The sequence below is a fragment of the Carcharodon carcharias genome, chromosome 33 (genome assembly GCF_017639515.1).
Source record: "Carcharodon carcharias isolate sCarCar2 chromosome 33, sCarCar2.pri, whole genome shotgun sequence".
NCBI classification, from domain to species: Eukaryota; Metazoa; Chordata; class Chondrichthyes; order Lamniformes; family Lamnidae; genus Carcharodon; species Carcharodon carcharias.
The window spans coordinates 21,068,117-21,084,314 of NC_054499.1; the positions used below are offsets into that span (position 1 = coordinate 21,068,117).

At 47.4% G+C, this 16,198-nt stretch overlaps 1 protein-coding gene across 7 annotated transcripts in view; it reads right to left on the reverse strand.

The window, feature by feature from the left end:
* LOC121272302 (phospholipase D2-like) overlaps positions 1-16,198 on the reverse strand; it is a 137,538-nt gene that overhangs the window by 4,202 nt on the left and 117,138 nt on the right. For 6 of the 7 annotated variants that reach the window (XM_041178895.1, XM_041178893.1, XM_041178896.1 and 3 more), the window contains 8 exons: positions 14,370-14,474; positions 12,495-12,583; positions 10,905-11,018; positions 9,952-10,001; positions 7,952-8,086; positions 7,221-7,374; positions 6,158-6,275; positions 4,060-5,245 (listed from right to left, as the gene is read on the reverse strand). In XM_041178895.1, the coding sequence (XP_041034829.1) occupies positions 5,021-5,245; positions 6,158-6,275; positions 7,221-7,374; positions 7,952-8,086; positions 9,952-10,001; positions 10,905-11,018; positions 12,495-12,583; positions 14,370-14,474 (990 nt within the window). In that variant the 3' untranslated portion in view covers positions 4,060-5,020. Of the gene's footprint in view, positions 1-4,059; positions 5,246-6,157; positions 6,276-7,220; positions 7,375-7,951; positions 8,087-9,951; positions 10,002-10,904; positions 11,019-12,494; positions 12,584-14,369; positions 14,475-16,198 lie in introns of those variants that run through there. The other variant, XR_005941869.1, reaches the window with a different exon arrangement.

A 16,198-nucleotide genomic window follows, 5' to 3' on the forward strand; every position in this document is an offset into this window, starting at 1 on the left:
TGAAAAAGGCATTTTGGACATTTGCCTTTATCAATCGAGGCATAGATTACAAAAGTAGGGAGGTCATGTTGGAGTTGTATAGAACCTTGGTGAGGCCACAGCTGGAGTACTGTGTGCAGTTCTGGTCGCCACATTGTAGGAAGGATGTGATTGCACTGGAGGGGGTGCAGAGGAGATTCATCAGGATGTTGCCTGGGATGAAACATTTAAGTTATGAAGATAGATAGATATGGGTTGTTTTCGTTGGAGCAGAGAAGACTGAGGGGTGACCTGATCGAGGTGTACAAGTTTATGAGGGGCATGGACAGGGTGGATAGGGAGCAGCTGTTCCCCTTAGTTGAAGGGTCAGTCACAAATGGGCATAAGTTCAAGGTGAAGGGCAAGAGGTTTTGGGGGGAATGTAAGGAAAAACCTTTTTTACCCAGAGGGTAGTGAGGGTCTGGAATGCGCTGCCTGGGAGGGTGGTGGAGGCGGGTTGCCTCACATCCTTTAAAAAGTACCTGGATGAGCACTTGGCACATCATAACATTCAAGGTTATGGGCCAAGTACTGGTAAATGGGATTAGGTATGTAGGTCAGGTGTTTCTCACGTGTGGGTGTAGATTCGATGGGCCGATGGGCCTCTTCTGCACTGTGATTCTGTGATGAATGGTAGAGCAGGCTCAAAGGGCCGAATGGCCTTCTCCTGCTCCTATTTTCTATGTATGTTTCTATGTAATACCACTCGTGTTGCTACTGCACAGACTGCAAGATGAAAAGCTTTGACAGCACATTTCTTTTTCCAACAATATTATATTTACATGTCCGTGATGATATTCAGGGCTGAGTTAGACAGATTTTAAATCTGTAAAGGAGTCAAGGGCTTTGGGTGGGGGGGATGGGGGCAGGGGGAGGGAAGACAGGAAAGCGGGGTTAAGGGGTTAATTTAATCAGATCAGCCATTAAGTTATTGAACGGTGGGACTGGCTCGAGGGCTGGTGTGGTCTACCACTGCTGCTATTTCTTATCTAACCCTTCACCTCCTCACCTAACAAAAATCTGTCAATCTCAGTTTTGAAATTTTCAACTGACTCTCAACCCCAACAGCAAGGCTGTTAGAACACAACGTTGTAACACTGTTCACATCATGTAATAGCACGTGTCCCTACAACAGTTACTAGATGATTTTATGCACAGTTTACAGCAAGAATAATTATTACGGTAGAGTGGGCCAGATTAAATGATGCTCTTTGATCAGAGTTTTGGAACAGTCGCATAGATGTTCAAATTGGTAAAACCGTAGCATAAGCAGGATGAGGAGTAGAATGACATTTTGTACAAGCTGCAATGTAACTCTCTTATGTATGTCAGAAGAAGTGGCTGGATAATCAGGAGATCTAGGCCATTCATGCGCACTGCTGAAGCCTGTTTGTTTACTTATGTAGTCTCATGAGTGGTCCACTGAGTTTCATCTTCTGCCACCCCACCCCCTCCAAATTTTGTCCCACTAGTGGCTGCACTGGCCCTGGCTGAAGAGTGGGTGCCATTTTACTCCTCACCTGAACACCCTAACCCTTTCCAAAAAGGAAAAGAACAGACTGGGGCACTTTTCTCTTGAAAAGAGGTCAATTGGAGACTCATTGGACATCTTTCAAATTATAAAGGGGGTTTCGATAGGGTAGACATAGTACAGATGTACTATGTATTATTTAAGTAGTACAGATGTTTCCACTTGTGGGGGGAGACCAGAACTCGGGGCCATCAACATAAGGGAGTCACTAATAAACCCAATGGAGAACTCAGGAGAAACTCCTTTACCCAGAGAGTGAGGAGAATGTGGAACTCACTCCCACAGGGAGTGGTCGAGGTGAATGGTATCGATACATTTAAGGGGGAAGCTGGATAAACACATGAAGGAGAAAGGAATAGAAGGATATGCTGGTAGGGGGAGAGGAGGAGGCTCATGTGGAGCAGGAACAACAGCATTGAGCAGATGGGCAGAATGGCCTGTTTCTGTACTGGAATTTCTATCAGGTGATTTTGGTTTTTTGATTTTAAGTGATTATTTGGAACGAGCTTTGTGTATTGGGCCCTCTTTGTAACAGCAGCAGGATCCATTTTAGCTTGTGCTATGTCACGCAGAGAGTGAACCTGACCTTGGACAAGGGCTTTCTTCCCCCTAACCTTTCGCTAATATTTTAAATTTCTCTCACTCAGGAATCGACAATGCTCTAGAAATTGTCCATTCATGAACTCAGCAGCACAGATATCAACAGAGCAAGTTGAAAGCATGGCTGAGTGCAGTGATACACAGAGACGCCAGCAGAGGGACAGAGAGCAGTGTAGGACCATACAGCACACAAGGAGGCCATTCAGCCCATCGTGCTGTTAGTGGCTCTTTGAAAGAGCTGCACCTTTCTACTCTTTGTCCGTAGTCCTGTAACGTGAGATAGAGGTGTCGGTGCAGTGTGACAGTAAGACACTCACAGGCATTTTATACAGGATGTTGAGCCGGAGAGTTACAGAAAAAGTTAGGGCTTTACATGTGTGAAAGGAAGTGACTGAATGGGGACCTCAAGGGGTTGTTAAGCTGATAAACTGTTTAAGAGAAGTTACATCCAGAAAACTGCTCCAAATTAAACCACATTCGAGATGGGTTTGAACGAGGGAAAGGCAAGTCTGGACCGGGAGCCAGGGAGTCCTTCATGTGAAGAATATAGAATGAACACCTATCTGAGAAATGGATCAAAATCGATGCAGTAAATGGTGGGCTTCATTCTTATTCTTAGTGAGACAGTGGACAACCTCCCCTTCTGTTCTTTCGCCCCATTTCATGCCTCCTGGACTCAGCCATAGTTCAGTGGCTAGCAGCTCACCTCTGAGTCCGAGGCTGGAGGCTCAAGCCCCACACCAGAGAGTTGAGCACAAAAATCTAGGCCAACTCTCCCAGGGCAGTACTGAGGGAGTGCTGCACTGTCAGAGCTGCCACCCTTTGGATACAGCGTTAAAACCAAGGCCCCATCTACCCTCTCAGGTGAACACAGAAAGATTCCATGGCACTATTTTGAAGGAGTTTTTCCTGGTGCTTTGGCTGTATTTTATTGCTGTTTGTGGGGGCTTGCTGTTGCCAAGTGTGTTATGATGATATAAAGACACCAATCGCTCATAAGGGATTGTGCAAACACATTGTGGGTTCATTAATTGATACTAGCGACCTGTGAACATGGTGTGCACGTGTATACATGATGTATACGTGGACAGAAACCTTGAAGGCACCAGCAGCAGAGCTGTGTGTGTGTGTGTGTGTGTGTGTGTGTGTGTATGTGTGTGTGTGTGAGTGAGTGTGTGTGTGTGTGTGTGTGTATGTGTGTGTGTGTGTGTGTGTGTGTGTGTGTGTGTGTGTATGTGTGTGTGTGTGTGTATGTGTATGTGTGTATGTGAGAGCTCTGCTCAAATGCAAAAAAGTGAAACTAAGGCTGGATCACATGACACACTTCCCTCCTAGTGATGTCATGCTTCTATCCCACAAAGGAACACCACAGCAGCAGTGCACAAATCGACATTGCAAGGGGGGTGCTGTTGGCGTAGTGGTATTGTCACCAGACTAGTAATCTAGAGACCCAGGGTAATTCTCTGGGGACCTGGGTGTGAATCCCATCATGGCAGATGGTGGAATTTGAATTTGAATTCAGTTAATAAAAAAAATCTTGAATTGAAAGCTAGTCTCAGTAATGGTGACCATGAATCAATTGTCATAAAAACCCATTTTGTTCACTAATGCCCTTTAGGGAAGGAAATCTGCCGTCCTTACCTGGTCTGGCCTACATGTGACTCTAGGCCCAAAGCAATGTGGTTGACTCTTAAATGGCCTAGCCAGCCCCTCAGTTCAGTTAGCGATGGGCAATAAATACCACTCCCATCCCATGAACAAATTTTAAAAAGTGATTACACTTAACAGAAGTGTGTCATTGACTGTAAAGCACTTTAGGATGCCCTTGTGTCTGTGAAATATACTAAATAAATGCAAGTTCTTTCTACAAAGAACAAAGGGAAAAAAACACAGGTAACTGTAGACATCAAAAAATTCCAGCTGTTTTATTAATATCTTGAATCCTGTTCTAACCAGAACTAATCATCTTTGATTAAAATGTAACACCAAAGTTCTGTAATATTGGTTGCAAAAATGGTTCCTCACCATGGAATGAGTAGCCACGAACCTTTCAAACCAGAATTCAAACTGAGTTACCTTTACACGGAACTAAGTGCAGTGCTCTCTGGAAGACACCTCTGCCTCACATAATGACTGATGTGAGTGGAAGACGATGTGCTTTAAGATCTGACCAGCCCTGTGAGGTAACGTGAACGTTCATATTTGCAAAGGTTCAAACTCTCTGTCACGCCCGGCAGAACAGCACCTAATCCAAATCTCAGGTAAGACCTGAACCACCCAGAGGTTGTTGAAATTCTAAGTGGCTACCGTGGTGATGAGGAATTCCTGGTGAGGGTGCTCCTGTAATCTTCTCACCTTTAGGTGTGTGATTTAATAAGAGGTTAATTAAAAAAAACATACGCACAGTATAAAAATGACATTATAAAGCAGGAACAGGCAGAAAAATCAGAAATTGTGATGACGCTGAGGAACAGAACCAATCTCCTATCTCAAGGCCTTTGGGGCCAGATTGGCTTTTCCAGGCTTTCCAGACACCCTGGAACATACGAAATGCCTCACGTGATTCATCAGTTCCAAAATTTCCCATAAAACACAACTTGGTGATCAGAAGCTGGCAGAGGTGAGACTAAAGGTCTCTTAATTCCAACCAAGGGAAGACTCTCCAATCAGTCAACACATTGGCCGTCCTGGAAGCCTCTCTAATGTGTCCATTCCTTGCACTTGGCTGTCAAAATGAGCCATTAAAAATGTTAACAAATGAGAAGTTCAGATTTGCGAGAGAGAGTTAAGACTGGTCCAGAAATCCCAAACTGAACGAAGGGGGAAAGAAAGTCCCGCTGGTAGTGTCAGCCGAAAACCGTCTGATTCTCATCAAGTCCAAACCTCCACTGGAACCATTCCTTCTTTACTATTGAGCGGGGGAAGGAGATACTCCTCGCACAGGAAGTAGAGGGGGTACTGGACCAGGAAGCCACGGACGCTCTTCAGCTTCACCCGGGCTTCCTCGGGAGCTGAGATCACGAGACCAGGCGCGGACAAAAACTCTCGCAGCTCCACCAGGCTCGGAGCAGAATTCGAGGGGAGAGACTTGAAAACCTGAGGCGGGGTTGGGGACGAGAAGGAAGATAAGAAATCCAGTCAGACGTTTGACAAATTATCCCGGCGATCAAGAAGACGATTCTACGAAAGACCTAGCGGAAATGGGGGTGGGGAAGAAAAATCACCATTCTAAAAACCGGTAGGATCATAGCCCCTCTCTCAGCAAAGTGTCACATTTCTACAAAGAGTGTGAAAGCGTGGGACTGCACACTACCTGTGAACTCCATCGGTTTATAATCAGAACAGCAGAGGGGCTTCAATCAACAAATATTGTTCGAGAGGAATTGATAACCAACTTTTCCCCTCTCCCCCCCCATCAAAATAAGGAACTTTGTCCTACTTTTAAAAGGCCATTGTCACAAGAACTGCCCTTCTATAGCCTCACCTCAAGCTTATCTCTAACCTCCTCCCATCCTGCCTTTCACTGTGTGACCCTTAACCTCCTGGCCAACCCCTCTTCACGATCTGTGACAGATTGGACATCCTCGCCTTTCTCTCAGAGGCCCTCCCCCAAGCTCCTTCCCTCCACCTCTCTGCTACCATCCTCAAAACCTGTTTTTAATTGACCCTTCCAGCCACTTCTCCCAACACCTTTGCTGCAAATAAGTTTCTTCTGTGTCAGGTACCTCATTTGCATAAAAATGGCACTAAAACAAAAGGTGGGTTTGACAAGGCTTTTGGCTTCTGTTCAATGGAGATCAATTGGACATAAGCTTCACTAAACAACACAAACCTGTAGCCCCACCACCGAAAAGGCCAAGGGCAGAAGGTGCACACCATCGCCACACAGTTCCCCTCTGTGCCACATGCTATGCCACCATGGGCTTCACTACACAGAGTGTAGTGGCTCAACATGGCCATGTACACTGTGGCTGTGAGTTAGACCCAGAGCCTCGCAATAGAACCCACCTGGTCAAAAATGGTTGAATTGGTGGTAGCTGTAGCATTCCAGATCTCCTGGAAACACCGATCACTAACCGGGTCTTCCACATCAGCCATCTGGTCATCGGCAAGTCCAAGGTGTATCCTGCAGAGACAGGGAGAATGATTGAACCTGACTGTCCCAGGAAAATGAACTCCAGGCAATCGTGGGCTGACCATCTCTAAAGTCCCTGAGTTAACGGCCTGTACTTCCACTGATGTTGCCCCAGCTCTCTCGAATAGACATGTGGACAGCAACCCTCCCAAATACATCCCTAAATTAAGCGGAAATTCTATCAAGTAGAAAGTGCTCCCCCTTTTTTCTGGAGCAGGACCAGTTTCAAAGATCTGTGAATGCACTGGGTTGCCTTCTTGAATTCCTGCACTCGAGGTGGTGAAGAGTTCCCAGTGATGGGGCAGCTGAAGATGGTTGGGCCTGGGAGACCGGGGAGCTCCAACAGCAACATCTTGGGACTGAGATGATTGGCCCCCAACAACCACGCCTGGCACAAAGGCATTTGGTTATGACTCCAACCAGTGGAGGATTTTCTCCTTGATTTCCATTGACTTCATAAGACCCCTTATTACCACAGCCAGTCAAATGCTCCTCGATGCCAAGAGCAGTTACGGCTTTACCATGCTGTCCTACTCGTAAAAATGCAGGCTACAATTCTACCCGAAGAGAGATTCCATAAGCAACTCACCAAACCTCTTTAGACAGCACCTTCCAAACCTGCAACCACTACCACCTAGAAGGACAAGGACAGCAGACACATGGGAACACCACCACCTGGAAGTTCCCCTCCAAGCCACACACCATCCTGATCTGGAAATATATCAGCCATTCCTTCACTGTCACTGGGTCAAATTCCTGGAACTCCCTCCCTAACAGCACTGTGGGTGTACCTACACCACATGGACCGCAGCAGTTCAAGAAGGCAGCTCGCCACCACCTTCTCAAGGGGCAATTAGGGATGGGAAATAAATGCTGGGCCCAGCCAGCGATGCCCACATCCTGTGAAAGACTAAAAAGTCGAGTTAAAAAACATACTTGAAACATTGAAGTCGAAGGCGATGGGCGAATTTTCCTGCCTGATATTCTTCACCATCCATTACAGACTTCACCATCTCAGAATCTTCCACAAGAACAGCCATCTCACTGTCCCGTTTACCCAGCATACTGCGGTCATTGATGTTTGCCGAACCTGGTTGCGAGAAGGAAAAGAACCAAGAATACTTTGAGGTGAAGGGAGATACGCAGGTTGTGAAGGAGGGAACCGGCAAGGACCATTTGGTCTGCTAAACCTCTCCTATCAGTCAAGCTCGTAGCATGGCTCGTTTCTACTTGCCAAAAGTGACATACGTTCATACACAGCGACCCATACTCTGCAAACAAAAGGAATATGTTCAAACCTTGCAACTTTTTTGAATTACCCAGGAGCTTGGGGAACCTAGAGTTCGCCATTGCTTTCTCCATGGCAACACCTTGACCAATCAGAGTCAACTTGCCAACCAATCATCGCCCTTTTCTCCTGTTGTCTAAATTGTTGTGATGGTGTGAAATTTGGCATTCTTCCATTTGTCCTGATAAGTGTAAGATGAAAAGCTTTGGCATAACGCTTCCCTTGAGAAATATGCCTATCCTGTTTGGGTAGAAATGTTTGGCATACACGTGGCAAATCAAGCGCTTCCTTTTTAATGGTCAGGGTGAATACTGCTGTCTGAGATACCAAACATTCAATCAAAGGGGGGCAAAGCATGTACCATCCTTCGGCGGCTCACCTATGATGACTTGTCGGTCATCTACGATCATCATCTTGCTGTGGATGTAAATTAGCTCCGAGACCAGGCTGCTGTTGAGCTCTGCGTGAGTCCTCAGTCCACAGAATGAGATGTAGTTCACCCACTCATCCCCCACTGTGAAAGAAAAAGTGACAATGTGAGGGTCTTCTTACTCTCAAGGGCAGGGGGTCACGAGGAGCAGGCGTGGCCCACGGCCCAGCGGGCCGGACTCCCACCATCTGCGCACAGCAAGCTCCCAAAAACAGCGCCGCGATAATAACCGGAGCGTGGGTTCTCAGTGACGTTGCTTGAGCGATAAATCGATCGAGAGTCTGTTTGGCCCACGCACCGGGGGGAGGGGGGGCAGTGGGGCAGGGGGGGAGGGGAAAACTCCCCCCCACCTCTTCTTCCAATCAACTGCCTGTTACACCGACAGGAAGGAGATTCGGAATTGGTGGATAATGAGCACAGGTAGAGTACCTCAGATCCGGCTAGCCGAAAACCAGCAACGTCCGCAAACTGGACAGGTTCAGAATGGTCCTCGCAGCAAATTTAATTGAGAACAAGTGAAAAAAGAAATCACCTGGACAACTCGGCTAGGTGCTGCACTGGCGCAGCGTGACTCCAGACGAGTTAACCACGCGCTCTATCCCGCAACCCCTGACCCTACCCGATCCGGCTTAATCCGGATTGCCCGCGGCCCAAAACACCCAACCCAAAATCCGCCAACATTGGAAATCTGGCACAGCCTCGGGTGTCGGATTACGGGTACTGGACCCGTACTTGGTCTGATTTTCAAACTCCTGCATTAAGAAAAGGAAGATCCAATGAGCAAGTTTCCTGCTTCAACCCTTTTGAGTGTTCTGCCCAATTCAGTTGGCTTCAGGAGTCCCCCCCATCATTAGCCAAACACAAAATAGTGTGAAATTGTCCCCTCCAAACTAAATGGACATTTCTCTCATGCCCAACAAGCATCTAAAGCTCTCTCAAGATATCGGAAAAATGATTGCAAATTGATGAAGCCCAACCCTGCTTCTCTCTATCCTTCCTGTTGGGCTATGGCGTCCATGGTTAATGATACAGGGGTGAAGGGCATTGTTTAATTAAGTACCTAGAGTACTTGTAAAGGGAGACTGTTGGAATTTGGGTGTAATAGATCAGAAGCAGGCATACGTAATGGTACATTCTGAAAAATAAACCAGGAAAAGTATTAGTGTCTAGTTTCATACTTCACCAACTAGGGAGGGATGGTGGCAGAGTAGTATTATCATTGTACTGATATTCCAGAAACCCAGGGTAATGCTTTGGGGACCCTGTTTCGAATCCCACCATGGCTGATGGTGAAATTTTAATTCAATTTAAAAAAAAAATCTGAAAGCATGAAGCCATTGTCGATTGTTGGAAAAACCCATCTGGTTCATTAATGCCCTTTACGGAGGGAAATCTGCTGGTGTGGCCTACTCCAGGCCCACAGCAACGTGGTTGACTCTTATGCTAATGCCCTCTGAACAAGGGTAATTAGGGATGGGCAATGTCTGCTGACCCAGCCAGCGACATCCACATCCTATGAGTAAATAAAATTTTAAAAATTCCACCATGGCAGCTGGTGGAGTTTGAATTCAATTAGTTGAAAACCTGGAATTGAAGGCTAATGGTCACTGAACCATCGGTTGTTATAAAATGTCCCTTTTGGGAGGGAAATCTGCCCTCCTTACCTGGTCTGGCCTACACACGACTCTTAACTGGTTGACTATTAACTGCCCTCTGAAATGGATTACCATTCAGTTCAAGGGAAACTGGGGATGGGCAACAAAGGCTGGCCTTGCCAGCGACGCCCACATCCCATGAAAGAGTGAAAAAAAACTGGCTTGGGATCAGCTTAACACCCCCTCGTCGACTGCAAAGGTGCTGGCTTCCCATGAGCTCTGCAGAGTTGACCATGACCCGGCAGGATATTCGCAGCTCTGCGCAACAGAAAACAGAGACTGAAACATACTCACTGTATTTTTTTAAACGTTCAACGATGGAATATTCACCTCTGCATATGGACCTAGACGATGGGGAAATTTAAAAGCAAAGTTTGTAAAACTCAGGAAGAGAATAGCAGCAAAGTGAAACTTTCAGTGCAAGGAGAGATCTGCGGCTTTCTCTCAGCCTGTCCCTTATCTCTGGCGGAGGTCTGGGGGTGGCAATAGGGGGGTGCTACTGAATTTGGCATCAGTTATTCCGTTCCAGTTCCGGCCATTTCATAATCACAGGTTTATGAAGAATTTTTAAAGATTATTGCTTGGAGATGTGCGGGGATTAATATGTCCCATTTAACTCAGACCCGCACTAAGCTGCTGAAGCTGGGGTGTCAACTGAACGCTTCCAAACTGAGACTGAATTATTTTCATTTGGCTCGGACATTGAGGGTGACAGAATCACAAGATGGGTAGTAGAGTCAGTGAGGGATATAGCACAGAAGGAGACCATTCAGCCCATCGAGCCTGCTCCAGCTCTTTTGAACAGCAACGCAGCTCACACCACTCCCCAACTCTTTCCTGATATCCCTGCAATTTTTTTATTCCATCATTGAGCATTTATCCAATTCCTTTAGGAAGGGAGCTATTAACTCCGTATCCAACACCCCACCGGGGAGTGAGTTCCAAATCCTAACCACTCGCTGCGCCAAAATCAGATTCTCCAGGGAGCTGGGATGCAGGTCAGCCGCGATCTCATTGAGTAGCAGAACAGGCTCAAGGGGCTGAATGGCCTCCTCCTGTTCCGATGTCCCACGTGGGTCAAGTTCAGGGGTGGTACACCACTACAACATGAGGGGGCAGCACTCTCTGAAAATGGCAAGGTAACAAGTGCCTTTAATGAAGATAAAGTATGTGGTTGGCCTTTGGACCCATGGTTGTTCTACGTGCACTGAACTAAAATAGATCGCTCCCACTGATTCCAGGTTTACCGGAATGTAAAGTGCAGGATAGTCTGGATGGAATTCCCACCACCGGTTGTTATGTCTCCTTGAAAACCAGGTAACAACGGAATGACGATGTACACACGGAATCTCTTCTTTGTTCTGGAGAAATTAAGAAAAAGAAACAATGGTCATTTTCAGTGAGGACCGGAATGAAATAATTGCATCATCCCCCACGCCACTGCATTGGAACAGCACAGTGAGACCCCTACACAACACCCACTCATAGATACTTGGATTTCAGGATGATTCAATGGGTTTGGCCAGCATTTATTGCCCATCCCTAATTGCCCCTTGAGAAGGTGGTGGTGAGCTGCCTTCTTGAACCGCTGCAGTCCATGTGGTGTAGGTACACCCACAGTGCTGTTAGGGACGGAGTTCCAGGATTTTGACCCAGCGACAGTGAAGGAACGGCCGATATATTTCCAAGTTAGGGTGGTGTGTGACTTGGAGGGGAACTTCCAGGTGGTGATGTTCCCATGTGTCTGATGCCCTTGTCCTTCTAGATGGTAGTGGTCGTGGGTTTGGAAGGTGCTGTTGAAGGAGCCTTGGTGAATTCCTGCAGTGCATCTTGTAGATGGTACACACACTGCTGCTACTGTGCGTCGGTGGTGGAGGGAGTGAATGTTTGTGGATGGTGTGCCAATCAAGCGGGGCTGCTTTGTCCTGGATGGTGTCGAGTTTCTTGAGTGTTGTGGGAGCTGCACTCATCTAGGCAAGTGGGGAATATTCCAACACACTCCTGACTTGTGCCTTGTAGATGGTGGATAGGCTTTGGGGAGTCAGGAGGTGAGTTACTCGCCACAGGATCCCAGCCTCTGACCTGCTCTTGTAACCACAGTATTTATATGGCTAGTCCAGTTCAGTTTCTGGTCAATGGTAACCCCCAGAATCTCAGAAGTGGAGAGTGAGAGAAGTTACTTTGAGGAGGTCAACAGGTGATTTTGGTTTATCTGGGCCCTGGTCTTGACCTAAAAGGGAAAAGTGATGAGCTACAAGAAAGGGCTAAAGGTTTATGCTCAACATTATTGAAAGAACAGGACCCTATTGAAGCCCACAACAAGTCTCACGCACAAGACTAAGTTCAGTCAAAGTTTTAAGGAACATTTTAAAGGAGAAGACACAGAGAGGTGGAGAGGCTTAGGGAGGGATCATTGGGCTTCAGCAGCTGAAGGCATGGCTGCTAATGGTGGAGTGATGGGAATCGGGGGATGCTCAGGTGGTCGGAATTGGAGGAGCGCAGAGATCTCGGAGGGCTGTGGGGCTGGGGGAGGTTACAGAGATTGGGTGGGGGGCAGGGGCGAGGCCAAGGTGAACTAAACCAAGTCGAAAATTGGTGTCAATATCAGATCTTCACGCTTGAAACATTGGAGGTTCTCTGGTCACTGAGCCCTACTTTCTCAATGAACTCGTGTTCCATACTGGACTAACATCCAGCATTCACACAAAGTCATCCAGAGGCTCACGTTCCCCTGCGGGGTGGGGCCGGGGAGGAGGGAGTGTTGGGGGCTTTAGGGGTCGGGTGGGGGGGGGGGAGGGGGGGCAGGCGTCAGAGAATTTGCACTTTTAAGACCTCACCTGTGTGCTTTGAGAATTCTTTCCACAATAACATCTCCGATCTGGTTAGAGACACTGCCGTCATCAGTACAGGTGATGAAGAACTGATTCTGAGAGGAAACGGGCAGAGACACAAGCAAGGAGGTAAAACACATGCATGACAAATGAGTCGGGGTAGGGTAAGAGACGTGTGAACAGATCCCCACCAAGCAGTTTGTGGGATGCTTGAGGGTGAGTGGTATAAAGCCAGCGAGAGTTCCTCACCTACTCCCTGTCTCCCCATCCTCCCCAGACATGTTCAACTTGGCCCCAGCCATCCAATTCTTCATTGAGCACAAACTCAGTTTTGTTTTAATTATTCATTCTTGGGGTCTCGGGATATGGGCTTCACTGGCTGGGCCCAGCATTTATTGCCCATCCCTAACTGCCCCTTGAGAAGATGGTGGTGAGTTGCCTTCTTGAACCGCTGCAGTCCATGTGGTGTAGGTGCACCCACAGTGCTGTTAGGGAGGGAGTTCCAGGATTTTGACCCAGCGACAATGAAGGAACGGCTGATATATTTCCAAGTCAGGATGGTGTGTGACTTGGAGGGGAATTTCCAGGTGGTGGGGTTCCCATGTGTCTGCTGCCCTTGTCCTTCTAGATGGTAGTGGTTGTGGGTTTGGGAGGTGCTGTCAAAGGAGCCTTGGTGAGTTCTTGCAGTGCATCTTGTAGATGGTACACAAACTGATGCTTCTGTTCGTCGGTGGTGGAGGGAGTGAATGTTTGTGGATGTGGTGCCAATCAAGCGGGGCTGCTTTGTCCTAGATGGTGTCAAGCTTCTCGAGTGTTGTTGGAACAGCACTCATCCAGTCAAGTGGAGAGTATTTCATCACACTCCTGACTCGTGCCTTGTGGAGTGGTAGAGAACTGTTGAGCAGAATCACAGAGTCGTTACAGTGCAGAAGGAAGCCATTCGGCCCATTGTGTCTGCACCGGCTCTCCAAATGAGCAATTTACTTTTACCCTGCCTTCTCCCTGTAACCCTGCACATTCTTCCTTTTCAGATAACAGTCTAATTCCCTTCTGAATGCTTCGCTTGACCCTGTCTCCACCAACTCTCAGGTAGTGCACTAATCACACTGTATGAAAACATTTTTTCTCATATTATTTTTGCTTCTATAGCCAATTACTTTAAAATTGGTGTCCTCTGGTTCTCGATCCTTCAGCCAATGGGAACACTTTCTCCCTATCTACTCTGTTCAGACCCCTCGTGATCTTTGAACACCTCTGTCAAATCTCCTCTTAACCTTCTATTCTCCTAGGAAAACAGTCTCAACTTCTCTAATCTATCTTCATTACTGAAGTTCCTCATCCCTGGAACCATTCTTTTCTGCACTATTTCCAATGCTTCCACATCCTTCCTAAAGTGTAGTGCCCAGAACTGTACACAATACTCCAGCTGAGGCTGAAGTAATGTCTTATACAAGTTCAACATAACCTCCTTGCTGTTGTATTCTATGTCTCTCCAGGATGCCATGTATTCTATTAACCACTCTCTCAGCCTGTCCTGCTACCTTCAATGTCTTATGCACATATACACCCAGGTCTCTCTGCTCCTGCACCCCCTTTAGAATTGAACCCTTTATTTTACAATGTCTCTCCATGTTCTTCCTACCAAAATGAATCACTTCACATTTGTCTGCAATGAACTTCATCTGCCACCTCTCTGCCCACTCCACCAACTTGTCTGTGTCCTTTTGAAGTTCTACACGGTCCTCCTCATGGTTCACAATGTTTCCAAGTTTTGTATCATCTGCAGAATGGCCTGTTACTGTGTTGTAAAATTCTATGCAGCAATCGCTGGGCAGAGGACCCGAATACACTGATCAAGTGCTTGCTGGCAATGGGTTTTACCTCAATGTACACAAAATACTGACTGTCTCGGATCACTTGCAGGTAGGCGTTGTAGATGGAATGTTCACTTGAACCTGCAGACCAACATTCCACTGATCGGAGGACCTGAAAGAGGGAAACTATGTTTTAAAAATCAATTCATTATTTTACACCCATTCTGAAGTGGCTCTGACCTTTGGACCCTGGCAGTAGCTGTGAATCCTTCCATATCAGATGGGAACCCTCTCAACGACAAAATGGAGAGGAGTCCAATCTATTTTGGCCAGGCCAGATATGGTCAGCAACCAATGCCCCAATCCAAATGGACTGATTAAATGGGGGAAAAAAAAACAGGAGGAGGCCATTCAGCCCCTCGAGCCTGTTCTGTCATGCAATTAGATCACATCTGATCTCTACCGTAACTTCATCTACCCTTCTCGATTCTGCAGCCCTTAATCCCCTTACCCATCGAAAACCTATCAATTCCAGTTTTCACATTTCGAATTGATCCCCCTCAACCTCAACAGCTTTTTTTGGGCTGTGGTGATTGTGGAAGAAGGTTCCTCATTTCCACTCCCCTTTGTGTGAAGCGCTTCCTGACATCACCCCTAAACGGCCTGTCTCGAATTTTAAGGCTCTGCCCCCTTGTCCTGGACTCCCCCCTCCCCCATCCTCCCTCCCCCCAAGGAAATAGCTTCTCTCTATCTAGAAGTTAAGCCAAGGTCTGGTGGGCAGAAAAGACCCATTCGCTCTCCCTGGGGTCCTGACCAACATTTATCCCTCAGCCAAAATCACAAGAACAGTTGCTGTTTGTGGGATCTTGCTGTGTGAACAATTGGCTGCAGTTTTCCTTGCATTACAACAGCGACTGCTCTTCAAAAGCATTTCATTGGCTGTGAAGCACTTTGTGACGTCCTGCAGTCGTGAAAAGCCCAACACAGACACAAGTCTTTCTCTTTCCTTCTTATCCTGTCAAATCCTCCAATCTTAAACACCTCGATTTGTCCACCACTCCCCCCCACACTCCCCCTCCTCCTCTCCCCCCTCCCCCCACAATCCCCCTCCCCCTCTCCCCCTTCCCCCTCCCCCACAATCCCCCCTCCCCCTCTCCACCACACTCCCCCTCCCCCCACACTCCCCCCTCCCCACCACACTCCCCCCTCCCCCCCACACTCCCCCTCCCCCTCTCCCCCTCCCTCCACAATCCCCCCTCCCCCTCCCCCCACACTCCCCCCTCCCCCCCACACTGCCCCCTCCCCACCACACTCCCCCCTCCCCCCTCCCCCCCACACTCCCCTCTCCCCCACCCACACTCCCCCCTCCCTAATCTTCTATTTGAATAATTATCCCCCACTGACTGCATTTTGCTTTTATTGGAAGATGGTGGTGTAGTGGTATTGGACTGGTATTCCAGAGAACCCAGGGTAATTCTCTGGGGAACTGGGTTCAAATCCCACCATGGCAGCTGATGGAATTTGATTTCAATAGAAAATCTGGAAATAAAAGTCTGATGGTGACCATCAGAAACCATTGACATACAAACCAACCTACTGCAATGCCGTCTGGATGAGGAGGGATGGGTAATAAATGTTTAACTAGTGACACCCATGTCCCAGGAACAAATAAATTCCAGTCATGAGTTCTGTTTGCTGCAGTTCAGAAACTCGTTAAGCTTACTGTACATTCAGATTTTGGTAAGTTCTGCCCCATTCTAACTCATTAGCTCTCAATAGCCCTTATTTTTTTAACCTCCTCCAGCCATTCAACTCTTCAAAAATTCTGTATTTCTCTGACCCTGGTCTGACCCTAGCCAATTCCCCCACTCTTCCATTCACCCACCATTGGGAAAG